This window comes from Hemiscyllium ocellatum, chromosome 31 (genome assembly GCF_020745735.1).
Source record: "Hemiscyllium ocellatum isolate sHemOce1 chromosome 31, sHemOce1.pat.X.cur, whole genome shotgun sequence".
In the NCBI taxonomy this organism is placed as follows: Eukaryota; Metazoa; Chordata; class Chondrichthyes; order Orectolobiformes; family Hemiscylliidae; genus Hemiscyllium; species Hemiscyllium ocellatum.
In genome coordinates, this window is record NC_083431.1 from 21,023,996 (window position 1) to 21,040,307 (window position 16,312).

Below are 16,312 nucleotides of genomic sequence, written 5' to 3' on the forward strand. Positions count from 1 at the left end.
AAATTTGAACTCAAAAATCTGGAAAAAAAAAAGTCTACTGGTAATTAGTGTAAAATCTTCTGTGTGACTAATATTCTTCAGTGAAGGAAATCTGCCATCCATCTCTGGCCTGGTCAACAGGTGACTCCAGACTCCTCAGGACATTAAGGTCAGGCAATAAACACTGACTCACATTCTATGAATGAAAAAGCAAACAAACCACCTGGGATATGACTTAAAAATCCCTGCCACAAAAACCAGGACATATCTAAACTGTGCCTGTAAGAAAGTTAATGGATGTAAATATTAGTTATGGTTGTACCAGTTTTCTGGATGAAAATGAGGACACAAATAGCAAGTTTTGCAGGTTGATTTCTTAGGGAAGCCTGAAAAACATCCACCAATATACCAAGTTGAGTGGAGATTGGATATGCATGTGGCCTGGCAACACTGCTGCCAAACAGGAAAACATGAAGTTTCTATAAATATTGCGTGCAGCACTCTTGGTGATCGTGATTAAGATATGTCCCACAATTCACCTCTACTCCTGCAACCAAAGACTTAGCTGAGGGTTGTTCTTGGTACAGCAAGTGGCCTGAAATTATATCTGAACAAACTGTGACCCCGATGTGAAGATAGGCTGAAGGTTCAGCTGAAGAAGATTCTATTTCACTTCATCCTGCCACGATACAAAGTCTAATAAGCCAGATTCCACCTTTCGTTATGGCAACCTGCTTCAATTGTTAACTACAAATCATTCATGGTAGCTACTCTGAAAAGAGACCGCTCCAACAAACAGGTTTCATAAGAAGCAACTGCTGAGGCCCTGCCTGATTCAATTATAAACCTCCTCATCACCCTCCCCAACGTTCAGCATTGATGTGGGATATTCCTGTTCTTCATTGCTCAATTATATACCAAGTTATTCAGAAAGTAAGACAACCATTCAACTGATTATACGTGAAAGCAAAACCAGTTTATCATAAAACTTAAAATGGAAAATGCTCCCAAATTTTAAAAAAGGATTCCCATTGTGATACCACCACATTAATAAGCTAAATTCACAATTAACACTATTTTCGTAAAGCTATGGCTCACTGAATAAATTGGGTTTCATGCCAGTTACGGTCATCTGTGAACTCAAGAGATGCCATCGTATATGAGTAATCTTTTGCCATCCAGCAATAGATGGTACTTTGAAGGTGACCACACTGGTAAGTGCATGGCACACAACCAAAACAAATGAAGAGAAAGACTTGCAACAGCACTGACGTTTGCACAGCAGGGATGCAGTACTTACTAATAGAGAGACTGAAAACTACAGGATTTACTTGAAACTAAACTACACAAAGTTTTAACTCAAAAGAATATTCCATGACATTCAAATCAAGTTTGTGAAAACGTTTCATGGGGTATAATAATTACCTGTGCTTTGTCTAGCTAGAAATCACTGACACCACACTGGACTTTGTGCAGTGGGAGCTTTTCAAGTCTGCCTATCTGCTACTTCTTTCACGTATGACTACACAGCCAGAGACACAAAACAACTAATGTCTTGTTAATGTCATCCTAAATCTGATTTTGACAAATAACATCAACCTATTTAGCAAAAGTACACAGTAGTTAAACTATTCCAGAGGGATTCTGATATCAATTAATGTCATTCTCAATACTGACATAGAATCACTGATCCTACTCAATTTTCACCCACACAAAAATGGACTCAAAATATAATCCTTTTAATCCTCAAATATTCATTGCTTTCATGTTATTTATTACAAATCCAGGGAGATATAATTCTACATGAGGTCAAAAATTCAATTTTGGCTCTGCATGGGAAACATCGACTATGAAGTGACAATATCTATAAAAGTGGATGGACAACAGGTGACTCCGATCCAAAGCAGAGTCATTGGCTTTAATCTTGTAAACTCTTTCTATTTCTGAAGTAACTGTTGGCAGCTCCAAGTCACAGGTGGCTGGGTTGCCCCAATGGTAAATACTCCATTGAGTGATGAGCTGAACGAAACAAACCAAAAATTTGAACCGTTATTTAAAATAATAAAAATAAATACACAGAAGAAACACTAAACAGGTCTGTAGCTGTGGGGAGAACAAGTTATTTTTTCAGATGCAAAAATCATCCATGGTTTATGTTGATTGATCTGATCTCACCCAGAATGGCACAGCAGATGGCCTAAATGATGGGACTGTGGAAATGTTGGGTGAAGAATTACAGCCTGCTCCCTGCTCAGTATCCTGTAACTTCCACTGGAGAATACACATGTCTGGATATTGGATCAAGTCCGCAGTAATACACCCCCAAAGCTCAGCAACTTGTCCAGCCTCCCTGACAGCTTAAGCAAGATGCTAAGCCACCTGCCGAACTTCACTAGAACATGATTTGGTGATGGTTAGAAACTGAAGTAACAAACAAACAAACAAACAAACTTATGGGCAGAAAACATGCTGAGGTATTGGTTAGATTACTTTTTTCAATGTAAGTTGAAGCACTAAAATTGAAAAATGAGAGTTGAAATAAATAAAAAGTAGTTACATTAAGCAACTGGGATGTTATTAAGTAAGAGTGCTGCCAAGCTATTACTCCAATAGTAGATAAATCTCACCAGTTAATACCTAAGCTGTTTGACATCAAGTGCTTAAGAGCATAGCCGCTCAATACTTTTCGCTGATTCTACTGTGAAAAATGAAGCAAGTTAGAATCCACAACTTAGTGGACAAGCACTAAAGGGCCTTTTTCTTACAGCAGTAACTGTTTAGAGACTTAATGAAAACATATAAACTGTCAGAAAAATGCCGTAACTTGTTAAAGCAGCACATCTTTATTCTTGAGAAAAACAACTGAAGATTTTCAAATATACATGCAGTTAATATATTTATCATTGACATACATACAAAAAAAAAAGTTTTTTGCAAAATGCCACAGAGAACAGTATTTTGTTCTTATTGAATGTACTCTTACCTAGTAAATCAGGATCTATGCCTTTAACAGTGCAGTGCTAAAGAGTGCTGAAGACTTATGAATCAAAAATAAGTTTACTGCAAAATTCAGAGTGTGCACATGTTTAAAAGGTGTTTGCCAAAATGTGGCTCTGGTTAAAACATTTAGCTCATTGCAATTAAAAAACTGAAACTTATTTGTAGGTTATGTCCCAGCATGCATCAGTAGCTACTCAGGTTACATTTTCCTTACCCGTAAGACAAGTCTGGCTTAAAAGTGACAGAAAGAAACTAAGGACTGCAGATGTTGGAGATCAGAATCGAAAAGCATGGCGCTGGAAAAGCACAGCCGGTCAGACAGCATCCGAGGATCAAGACGGTCAATGTATGGGTCTTATTAGAGCCCTAGCTAATTTCCCCTCTTCAACCAAAAATATCACAGCAGCGAGTTAGATTCTCAGCATCATGGCAACTATATCGGCACAAGCTGGGGATTAATTTCATTGATTTCCTTGACTGCATAATTCAGTTGTTCATTGCAAGAATTGAGAAGCTCACATCCAACATAAAAGCAGGATTTTGCGGTCTTTTTTCAACCAATGATGAAAAACGACATTTTTTTGAAAGTTCAGTTGCGTAAATGGAAATAGGAAAATCAAATGTAAGTCTTTACTCAGTATTGTATTACTTAAAGATTTCCACAGAACACTTCAGTCGTGGTGTATTTGGAGAGAGCAGCTGTGATTGTACAAGTAGCTATAACTGGAACCTTGCAAGCAATAAAGAAACCAATAAAAATCAAAATTCTGCAGATGCAATAAATCTGAACCAAAAACAGAATGCTAGAAACCCATAATGTGCGTCATTACAAGTATAGAGTACAAGTAAGCATCTGTTTCAAATAAAGACCTTTCTTCAGTTTGAAGAGTGGACTGGATCCAAAACATTAACCTGTCTGTTCTCTCCACAGATGCTTACTGACCTAATGAGGGCAGTTAGGTTAAACTACTTTAAAAGAAAAACTGAAGTGCCTATAGTGTTTCACTTCACAGGGTTTCTTTTTCTGAAAAGCAGAAGAGAAAATAGTCACCAACTGTGCAAATCTGAAACACAAACAGAAAACTCTTGAAAAAAAAAGTGTCACTCAGCAACTGGGAAAAGCGAACTTGTTGGTTATTAATCGGTCAGACGTAGGTTTCTAGAATGTTTCTGGATACGTTATTTTTGCAGATTAGTTATTTGCATTACTTTACATGCACAGCATTTTAGACACATTTATTTGCCGTTTCGGTATCCATCTGCAATTTAAAAGAAGAGATGTGATATTTTTTAGGCTACCTATGGTAGATATTGCAAATTAGTTCCAAGTCAGAAAATGTCAGTTGCTGTTAACATACTTGTATTCGGATACTTGCTATACACCTCTAAGGTGTAGAGGTCCCTCATTTTAGATAGTAGGCTATTTATGGCATCTCCAGCGGGTGTATTTGAGGCAGTGGGTGAAACAATAAAATGGGTGGTTAGCTCATTGGTTTCCCTCCAATGCACCTGGAGCTGTTTCATGTCATACAGTGGGTGGCGAAGGCATCAGCCCACTCTTAGGCGTACTCAGGCCCTTAAGGACTTGCTTGCACCCCCACTGCAGTAGTACGCATGGCCATGGAAAATGAAACAAAGGAAGCCAGGCAGCTCCCAAACCAGCTCAGGTGGAAGGGCATTTGGGTGGAGTAGACGACCAGGGACAGGAGGTGGTAGCAGCTCTGGGGATTCTCCAAACCCATCAGGGGCACTCCCCCCTCCCCAGCTTAGGGACTCTTCTCTGCCAACCTCTCTGCAACAGCCACCCCAGTAAAATCTGCCCCACACTGAACTGCATGCACACTGCAGACAGGAAGACAGGAACCAATGTCAAACCAAAACAGCATGTTCAGTTTAAGTCCAGGTCTCGAATTTGTTTTGTAGTTTCACTGCAACTGAAGAGAAGTAGCTTCACACTTACAACACAAACATCATGTAAGTTCATCATCTGACAAGTTTTAAGTTTGTCATATATTGATCAATCTATCATTTTATCCTTGAATTAACCCATTTTACTTTGTGTGTTGTTAGTTACATAACAACTAAAGCATGGCAAACTTCATTATCCATGCATTTTGTATTGGAGCAAAGACTTTTCTAAAATGCATCTGCATTACAATTGTAATATTATACTAATTTGTACTGATTCCATAGTTGCGTGTAAATACAGCCTAAATATCTTCAGTAAAAATATGCAAGAACAGGGAAAGTTGGAAATTTTCCAGCTTTTTCTTCCATTCAGTGGTAGTCAAATAAAGCTTTAAAAGGTAGCTTCAAAAACCATTAGTTTTCACCGACCATTTACTCCAGGCTCAAAAAGCTTTCTTTGCTACAAACCTTTCAATACCATTGCTTTCAAACAGAGCTACTTGGTACCTCATTAAGCAAACAGCCTAAAAAAAAATCCAACAATTAAAACTTTGGGATGTTTTTGTCTATTAAAGGTACTACAAAAACAGCAGCTGTTGTTTACTTATCCAACTACTGAATGAAATCCTTACATTGTTGAGATGCCCAATTTAGGTCCCTTTAAATGAAAGCTAATACTCAGACAGGTTTTCATCTTCAGACAACAGTTGTTATTCTGCCTAAAGTTCACCACATTTCGAAAAATCTTGTCTGCTTTGTTCAATTTTGTGTTCGAGGTAATGGACTCCAGTGAAGAGAGATTTTCCCATTTCAGGAATCTTCATGGAATGAATTGCTCTCACACACAATTCCAGAACAGCACTTCCTAATAGCATAGGAATTGCTGCATGAATAAAAATCATAATCTATTTAATATTGCTTCCATTGTCTTGATAGATACAACAGGAAACAATAATGGAGTTGCTGACTGATCACTGCAGCCAATGTATGAACATAGGGTAAGGATGTAGGGCATTCGGCCCCTCTACTGTTTTTCAATAATGATCAGATTTGGCCTCAATTCCAAGAAACTGTTGCCTTCTGCCTTAAAAACATCCAATGACCCCAGTCTCTACTGGAGAAGCATGTTCCAAAGACGAAACAGAACTAAAGAGAGAAAAAAACCCTCTCTGACATTAATTTACAAGGGCAAAGCTTGATATTTCAATCGTGCTGCCTATTTCTAGGCTCTGTGACAAGCATGTAATCTTACAGCATGCAACCTGTCAAGTCCACCTCAGGATCTTCATTTTTCTTGTCCCTCTAAACTGATGGATACAGGCCCAGTCTGTCTAACTTGCCCTAATACCCCATCCTAGTTGGATGAACTTTCTTGGAGCGGTTTCTAGTTAAACAATATTTTTGAATAAAATAGGTGATTATTGGACAAAATGATCTAGATGTGGCTTTGCCAACATTCTGTACAATGGTAGCAACACACCCTTATTTTCCTCTCGCAATAAATGGCAAAATTCCATCTGCCTTCCTAATCATTTGTTGCACCTACACAGTAACTTTCTGAAATCCTTGCACCACTACACCCAGAACCCTCTGTACCTCAGAATTCTGCAATCTCTCTCCCTTTAAATAATATCCTGCTCTTGTATTCTTCCTGCCAAAGTGGTCAAGTTCACATCTTCCTACATTACAGTACATCGGCCAATTTTTTTTGTCCATTCAGGAAACTATTCATAATGCTTTGTGGACCTGTGCTTTTCATAAATTAGTTTCTTACTGATTTCTCATCAACAAATTCATCCAAGTTATTTATGCAGATTGTAGATAATTATGGCCCTAACACTGACACACCACTTGTCACATCCTGCCTCTGACAATGACCCTGTTTCCCCACTCTTTCCATTAGCCAAAAAACAATCCTCTATCAATGTGAATGTATTAGCCTCTACATCATGAGCTCGTAGTTTGTTCAGTAACTTGTGATGTGATATATTTTCAGAAGTAATTTGACAAGTATAGCACATCCACTGATTTCCCTTTAACTACATATAAAACTCTATCAATTATTCTACATGTATTTAGCAAATTCCCAAAAGGTGAAAAGTTTAGGAATCATAAGTAATTTTGTACTTGGCATGTTTCAAATTACTTATACTATATAGTAAAATATTATTTTCAAAAACAATCCTGAATTAGTTATTTGCATCTATTATCTCCTAAGAGAGACTTTTCCAGAAATATAGCATGTGTTCACAGAAATGTTTCTGCAGATTGGTTTTGAATTCAAAACCAATGCCCTGACTCAACTGTACAGAATGAAAATAAAACAGCCCATTGTTGTCTGCATTATCAAGTCACTTTATAATCCTAAAACAGCAAATAAATCAATGCTCAACCTTTTTTGAAAGCATGCTCATATAATCACTCCACAAAATCCAATTCCTCCATCCTCTCAAATCACAGAATTGTTATGGTGCAGGAGGCCATTCTAGCCAGTGTGTCTGTACTGACTCTCCAAATGAGCAGCATGACTGAATGCCAATCATCCATCCAATCCTGTAGCTCTGTACATCATTTCTTTTTTAATGAATCAAACTCCCTTTTGAATGCCTCAAAAATCAGCTGGCTCCCACCATCGAGATTTAGCCCATTAATAGAAATCAGGGAAAGGAAAAAAGGTCCTCAGACTAATTCTTCAGCAATACCACTACATAGCATCCTCAAGCATGAAAAGTATCCACTAACCATTACTTGGTTTCCTGACAGACAGGTAGTTTGCGATGTGCCTATGCAATATTCTCAATTGCTCCAATATCATTGTGATAAAGGTGTGACCAGAACAGTGGATGAATTCTATGTGCAGTCACTCCATTGATATAGAAAAAGGTGGCAAGATGATCACATTACATCAGCTGGATTTTGTGCTTTTACTACTACCCGAAATTGGTTCACTCATTGCAACTTATGTCGACCATGACATTTTTCTACAGACTCCATTTCAAGTAGCAGCTTTTCCAGAGGAATTGTATGAAGGCCTTTGATGAGATTTATCCGCATCGTCATTTTTTAAAAAAAGAAAACCAGTAAATCAGATCCCAAGACATCCATTTCATTGTACCTGTGGACATTTTCCACTTTCCCACAGCAGAGTCAAATGGCCTTCAGGTGAAAGTGCCAACTGCCAGCTTTACACTGTGATTCCAACTGTACTAATAACGTCACTGGAACTAAGCAAACTCATTCTGCTTAGAACTCTGAAGTAAACAAAGAATCTTTCATCCCATCAGCCCCAGACTGGATTGTAAACCACATCCCTGTGATAAAAGGCCAATGTGTAAACCCACTTTAAGACTATGCACAGAGTACTAGAGTCCAAAAGTACATTCGGAAGGACATAAGTGCCAGTGCTTGAACACAGCAGGGAGATCCAAGAGTCCAGAGAAAGCACATAAAGTCCTGATGTTTTATTTCAAGTGTGTATGGCAGCTGCAGCACAGCTGTGCTTACCAAGTGCACTGTTCAAACACTGACAGAATGCAGGTCATCCACAAAGAAACCACAACCTGCAGTCTTTTATTTTTCCCTTTCAGGTTTAATTTTTCACTCCTAACAACGGAAACATTCCCTTTTGCCACCATCTCTTCAAAGCCAAGAAAAAGAGCAACAAGGCATTATCCCTAATTAAACATGCCCATGTCCATGATATGAAATGGTCAATTACCCCCTTGGATATTAGCCATGACCACCAGTAAATTGTTAACAGCCTGCAGTGCATAGTTGTAATATTTTCCTACTAAGAGTCACTTGTTAATTAAGTTATGCATGAATTCTACAAAGAAAACAATAAAATGTGCAATAGTTTTTTAAAAAATTCATACATCAGCCTTGGTAGGATTTTTAATTCAAAGTTATGCATACAAACTTCATTGCAGAGGTTTGATGTAGGCTGGCATTTCAGCTCAATGTCAAGAGCATTTTGCAGTGCCTTGGATAAGATACTGAATCATAGCTCAGTCTATGCTCTCAAGACAGTGGCAAAAGATCCTGTAGCACTATTTAGGGAGAAGCTGGGAGGCTGTCTCAGGGACCTGACCAATACCTGAACACTCAGCCAAAAGCAAAAGTGATTATCTAGTCACTGATTATTTGTGCGAACTTGCTGTGCTCAAATTACTTGCTACATTTGCTTAATTACAACAGAGAGTAACCTTTAACCTAGTGAGTGCATTCTTTGAAGGGCTGGGGACAAAGGCTGTGCATGAATGTAAAATTTCTTTCACTTCTGTTACCTCCAAGATCATGTCCTTTGGCACATTGGGTAGCATTCCTGATTCTGGACTAGAAGCTCGAGGCTAGAGTCCCATGCCAGGATTTGTTGACCACGGAACATGTGTTTGTAACTTAGCTGAAACAGGCTAACCATCAGTCTGGAAATCCTTCCAATTTGCCTACAGTAGATGATAAGAGTAAGAGAGATTCCTAATCAGCCTTCCTGCAGAAGGCAACAGCAAATCATTGGAGTACTTTGCCCATCGGCAAGGATCGAACCAATGGGAGACCAACCTTTGGAAAGGATCAAGATAACAAATGATAAAAGAGCAGATTCGAAAAGGCTATCGAGCTCACTTAGCCTATCATGCAGACCTACAGACCTCCCTTACTCCCAACATGGTACCTTGACTGAGTTGATGACACAAAAGGAAATTCTATTCTGGGTACATAATATTGTCAGGATTGCAATGATTAAAGCTATAAGAACCGCATCTCAGAGCCAAGGTTTTGAAAAATCTCAAAGAAACATCTTGAATCTTCACTTCATTCCAGAATACACATGCACTTAGAAATCTTGTGAATATGGTTACCTGGTTATCATAATAGTGAGACACGCTTTTCTACTCAAATGTTACCTGCTAATGCAAAAAGGGCAATTCTGGAAGTGAATCACCTGCCTGCCATAAGGTTGCTGCAGGCCCCAGCTGGTCAACCACATTTTTAAAAGTATATCCTAACTCTGTTGCTATTCTTTTTATTTGCACAAGGGATGTGGGCGTTGTTGGCTAGCCCTGGAGAAGGTGGTGATGAGCTGCCTTCTTGAACCACTGCAGACCATTAGGTGTAGGGATGCTGTTGTGGAGTTCCAGGATTTTGACCCAGTGAGCGTGAAGGAACAGTGAAGTCAGGATGGGCTAGGGCTTGGAAGAAAACGTGATGGTGTTTCCATGCACCTGCTGCTGTTGTAACCTCCATCATCTGGAAAGACATGTTCAAAGGATGCTGCCTAAGGAACCATGGTGAGTAACTGCAGTCTGTCTTGTAGATGGTACACACTGTTACCAATGTGTGCGGGGTGGTGGAGGGAGTGAACGTTGAAGGTGCTGAATGGAGTGTCAATCAAGCAGGTTGCTTTGCCTTGGATGGTAATTCGCTCCGATTGTTGTTGGGAATTGCACTCATCCAGACAAGTGGAGAGTATTCCACCTGACTTTTGCCTTTTAGATGATAGTGGACAGACTTTGGGTTGACAGGAGGCAGGTTATTCACTGCAGAATTCATTGTAATCAACAGGCTGTTGAAGAAATGTTTTAAAATATAGATACTGGGGTTTAAATGGGAGTCTCCTCAGTTTTAATACAATCCAAAACAATCCTTACAGAGTCCCAAAAATGCCCCGTTCTGAGGAAGGGTCACTGGATCCGAAACATGAACTCTGATTTCTCTTCACATATGCTGCCAGACTTGCAAAGCTATTCCAGCTATTTCAGTGTTTGTCTTCTCCATCTCCTTTTACAATGGATTTAAAGCAATTCTCAATTGCTGTCACGTGTAGAGAAAATATTCTGCCTGAAATACTTGAGGACTGCAAGTGTGAGATGTAACTAATCCAATCCAGTATTCAATTTTCACCAAAGATGTTGTATCACTAAGCCTCTAAATTGTTAAGGTCAATCTTGAAAAGGTTTGCTTTGAAAAGGGAAGTTTGGGAGAAATAGTTTTGTTAAATACAGGAGTTTGTCATTTTACCACTCTAGCGTAGAACATATAAATGTGAGATTAAACTAGTTGCATATTACAAGAGGCTGTCATTCAAAATTTTCGACAGAGTTGTTGGGAGAAGTAAAATCTCTCAAAGCTTTACAGCCATCAAGAATTACTATTTGTGATGTGTTCAGTATAATTTGACTTTATCCTTCTATTTGTGAAGCATCTAGGTACATTTTGTCACTAGATTTTAGCCCAGACAGAGTGGCTGAGCATAGGCAAAAGATTAAACTCAAGCCGGCAATTTAAAGTGATTGTAGTTAATGCTAAAGGATTGAGCTGTAATAACTCCTTAGGTCAGAGGATAAAAAGATGCAGATTTTAGTTTTAAGAAAATAGTCATCAAAAAGAAAAGATAAAACAATAGGCTACTTTCACCAATGCACAAGGACAGCATTATAAAAGGGGAAATTCAATGGCAGCATCGAAATACACACGAACCATATTCAAACCATCGTGCCAAGAGTGTAATTTAGTTTCGAGGGCTGCAGTAACGTTGCTTCAATGCCACAAAGACAAGGTTTTTGTATCTCTTTGTAATAAATCTGAAAATCTCAGATTTGGTTCTGTACACATCTCTAACTCAGCTGAACTGAAGAATTTACTTTGATAAACAAGTCAGCATTGTGCAAGTTGAAATGCATTTAAGATTTAGAGAAGCAATAGTTTTATCCATTGTTCACAGGAACCACCTTTACAAGTCTCTCTGAATAAACTAGTCCAATTAGTGTCAAATTGTGATTGGTTTTGTGATGCATTGGTCCCTCAAACCCTCACCACCCCCTCCCCATTCTCCTGCCGAAAGAGCTATTAAATAAAAAGTACTTTTTCATTCTAGTCAGTTGAAGTGGATTCCAAGTCAAAAGCAACAGCTTCATTCTACCCAGTCCGTTCTCAAATGACATCTTAAATTGTACTTTAAAGTGTTCCATCATTCAAGGAAATGGTTCCCCCTATAAAACAAGTTAGTTCATAAGTATGAGGGGAATTCAGTTGCCAAGATCCTATGGGTCTGTGCTACCATTCCAGCTTCATTTCACTGTATCGCTTGTGCAGCAGAAAAACGTCTAAGCACTTTAATGAACTGAGCACCATCTGTCTTATCATTTAAAGCAAAGCATCACAGTACACAGCATTTGATAGACTACATCAGTCTTCCTACATTCTCTACAAACCCAAAAGTGGAATGCAATCTTTATCTCCTTCAGGTTCAGTATTACCTTAGAGATAAATTTCACATGTCAAGTGCAACACTATGGCTAGATTTGCAATCAATCAATCTCCATTTGATGCATAAAATGCTTAACTAAATACCCATTACAGGTTTAAATTGGTTGTTCTTGTACTATATGCTCATAGCCAAGTGACATTGGGGAGACCTATTCCAAGTATTCCTATGATAGCAATGAATTTGCTTTGCACATGAATAGCTTTTTAAGCTGGGGAAAAAATCAAATGGAATCTGCTGCCAGTGGGGAGAAAACAGGCATTAGGAAGCCAATGAGTCTTTATGACAATCCAGTAAAGTTTCAAGTTCAAAAACCCTAAATTTCAAAAAAAAGTTTACAAACCATCAAATGTATTGAATTTAATTTCACGTCTTGTCAGGATGGGATATGGACTTGTAAGCTTTCAATTGGAAGTACTGCAACCATTACACTACAATACTGCAGTGCATGCAGTTTTACATACTGCTGACTATGAAAATAGTTTGTATATAAAATATAGAAAATATGCAAATTAACAAGATTCCCCTGCAATCCTGCTATTTTTCAATAAGATCACTTTTCTGAGATTACCAACATGGTCATAGGGTTTTGTATCTTTGTGCTAACAGCCAACAACAACTCCTAACACAATTCCTTCCTCTTACTGCTCCCATCGTTTTGTGCAACAGTGATATACTAGTATTGCTCCACGGAACCACTTGATGGGAACTGACCACCAGATAAAGCTGTCCAACTTTTCCCAAAAGGTGAAAATGCCCCCTGTCCTCGTAATGGACCTTTTAAAGAACGGGTGAAGTTACAGGCAGTGTTTACTGGTACCAGCTTTTGGAACTCACTCTAAGTTAGAATCAAAAGAAACAATAAATACCTGTAATACCTACGTAATGTATTCCAATGACATACACATACTATTTAGTGAAAGTAACCTGGACTGATAAACCTCACTTGTTGCAGTCATACTGTATGAAAGATTCAATATTTGCTACACACAACAGGCTGCAAATTTTACAGCTGCATTCACAAATATGCATAACATTAGTTTGAAGTCATAATCGTTCTTCATTCATTGTTTTTTTTTCTTACTGCATCAAGGACAACATTCTTTTTCCACTCACCATGTTGGACCTTCTTTGCTTAATTAGGTAAATAAAATACACCACATAATACAGCTGAAACAGCTGGGGCAGCTCACAAAAATAACGGTTATAGGAACCAAAGTGTAGATATAGGTGGGCCCCTGGAGCTTCATCTACTATTCATTCAAATAGCCCATTTGTACCAAAATGCAATTTGCCTACACTTTAGCTCCATATCCTATAAATGTTGAAAGAGGATTAAGTCATTACAGACCATTACCCTATTTCTACATTTCGCATTTCAACACAATATGTTGACTGATAATGATTATATTATTTATCTCACTGTGCCACCTACTGGTTCCTTTGAAAGCTACAGCATAAAAAAACAATTCACATCATTGCCTATGGAGTTCCCGTTAATAGATAGGAGAAATAACTAGCTGAAAAGATATGATCCCACTTTATCCTGATACTTATTCAAATCTATTTAAATGCATCACTAGATTGTGTTCATGTTCTTGGTTGGCTGTGTATTCCAAACGCAGTACAGTATCAGTCCTCATTCTCTGTAAAACTACCTGTCTGTATGAAGTGACTTCACATCTGAATGCATGTTATGCACCTTGTCCCAGAAAATAAAAACCTACTTAAAATTGGGGAAGTATAACTGTGCAGCAAAATGCTAGCAGCCTCATCTGAAAAAGCGGCTGATCTATCTCCTTGGAGCCAATGGATTCTACACCCTTAAAAAGAGGCAAAGGAAAGAATTTAAAGCCAGTGCTTGGCACGGTGGAATGCTGCAATTTAGTTCTGTCAGGAACAAAAAACTCCCATACAAGCGGTCACCTAATTTTTTTGTTGAGTTCATCAAATTCCACCGCTTTATTAGCCAACGTTAACTACGGACGTATTGTTGGCCGACATTGAAAATTGGATAAAATATCAATGAGCTGTAGCATGCCAGGAAACAAGACTGTACCCTGATTGGTGAGAAAGCCATCATTGTAGAGACAATTGCCTGTAAGAAGCTACAGGACAGCAGTTGTTCCATACTGTAAGGAAAAAGGCACAAAATTAAAGTTGATGTTGATATTCAAGTGCAAAACATCTCCAAAGAGAAATATTAGAAAGGAGTGGTCATTCTTGCTCAAGACAGGCTTGAGGGTGGCACAGTTGCTCATTTACTGCCTCACAGCACCAGGGACCCAGGTTCAATTCCCACCTGGGGCAACTGTGGAATTTGTACATTCTCCCAGTGTCTGCATGAGTTTCCGCTGGGTGCTCCAGTTTCCTCCCACAGTCCAAAAATGTGCAGATTAGTGGTTTGGTCATGCAAAGCTGCCCATATAGTCTACGAATGTGTAGGCTAAGTAGAATGGCCATGGGCAATGTGGTGTTATGGGGATAGGTTGCTTTTGCTTTATTCCATTGTAATGTTCAATTTTGGGCCTACATCAGGTTTACATATCAATCCCACAAAGCAAAACTTTACCAGTGTTTAGACATGCCTCATGAATTCAGCCTCAAAGACAAATTTATACAGTAACACCTGATAATTCATGAATATATTGCCTACTATTGTGCCGATTGGTGCACAAATTCTGCAGGTACAGGAGCAAGGCAAATCCAAGAATTAGACGAAGCACAATATTTACATAAAGTTTACTCATACACATCTTGAATGGTGGCGAACCCAACAAATTATGATATCACTTCACAAAAACGGTAGGCTTTGTCACCATTAGTAAGTAACTGATTCTTTCTCAACATTAAGCTGTGGAATGGATTCCAACACATGGTGGATAACAGCTGTGGAAGACCACATCTTAAAAAACATATTATTCATATAATAATGTTATAAATATAGCTGCCCTCACATAGGTGGCGGTGAATTTCTTCTTGAATCACTGGAATCCATACAGCAGTGGATACATTGGACGATATCCAATATTGCTTGCAATAGGTCAGATCTACAGCAGCAATGTCACATTCTTTTCTTCTACACGTTGCCCTAAATTTGCTTCAAACTCACATGTTCAAAATAAGTGAAAGGAAATTCAACATATTTATCAAGAGAAGCTCACCTCTTCAATCATATTGTCCTTTTCAGCAGAGAGCTCCTCATCAGATGATCCATTTTTCACCATTTTTCTGAGACGGTAACAGTACTCCCGTAGCTGGCCACCGGAAAAAGAAATGAAACAGTGCAATTTAAAAGGAGGTAATGTCCTGATGAACCGAGCAGCCAAATGATTGAGCAGGTGCTACAGGAATAATCACTTACCCTGTACCTGGAAACTGGTACAGGGTAAATAAAAATCTAAGAGTTAAATGTGTGGCTCAAGGATCAGGGTGGGATGAATGAGTTTCCATTCATGAGGCACTGTCTCCGGTATTTGGATGGAAGGGAGCTGTTCCAGGGGATGGGCTTTACTTGAACAATGATGGGACCAGCATCCTGGAAAAATTGAATAACCAGCATTGTCACGACAGGTTTCAGCTAAACTGGAGGGTCTGGAGAGGGAGTACATAGGCTTAAAACACAAGAGGATATGGGGGCATTGCAGACCAGCTTTTAAGTCAATGAAACCTCACAGTGCAACCAGAAAGGACAGAGTAGACAAACATGAAAAAAAGTATATAGGTTGTGGGCAGCACAGTGGCTAGCATTGCTGCCTCACAGTGCCAGAGACCCAGGTTCAATTCCCACCTCAGGCAACTGTGTGTGGAATTTGCACATTCTCCCAGTGTCTGTGTGGGTTTCCTCTGGGTGCTCCGCTTTCCTCCCTCAGTCCAAAAATGTGCAGGTCAGGTGAATTGGCCATGCTAAATTGCCCGTAGTGTTAGGTGAAGGAGTAAATGTAGGGGAATGGGTCTGGGTGGGTGAGTGGTTCTTCGGAGGGTCAGTGTGGACTTGCTGGGCTGAAGGGCCTGTTTCCACACTAAGTAATCTAATCTTCAACAGGGTAAAATGGTGAAGGGCAAATTAATGGCCCTTTACTGAACTGCACATGATATTTGGAACAAATTTAACAATTAGTGCACAAATTGGGGTTAGTGGTTAGGTCTTACACCTCCTGT

At 39.0% G+C, this 16,312-nt stretch overlaps 1 protein-coding gene across 1 annotated transcript in view; it reads right to left on the reverse strand.

The window, feature by feature from the left end:
• The window catches only part of blmh (bleomycin hydrolase), a 95,343-nt gene that overhangs the window by 59,160 nt on the left and 19,871 nt on the right, over window positions 1-16,312 (reverse strand). The window contains exon 6 of the mRNA XM_060848091.1: window positions 15,316-15,408. Coding sequence (XP_060704074.1) covers window positions 15,316-15,408 — 93 coding nt within the window. The remainder of the gene's footprint in view (window positions 1-15,315; window positions 15,409-16,312) is intronic.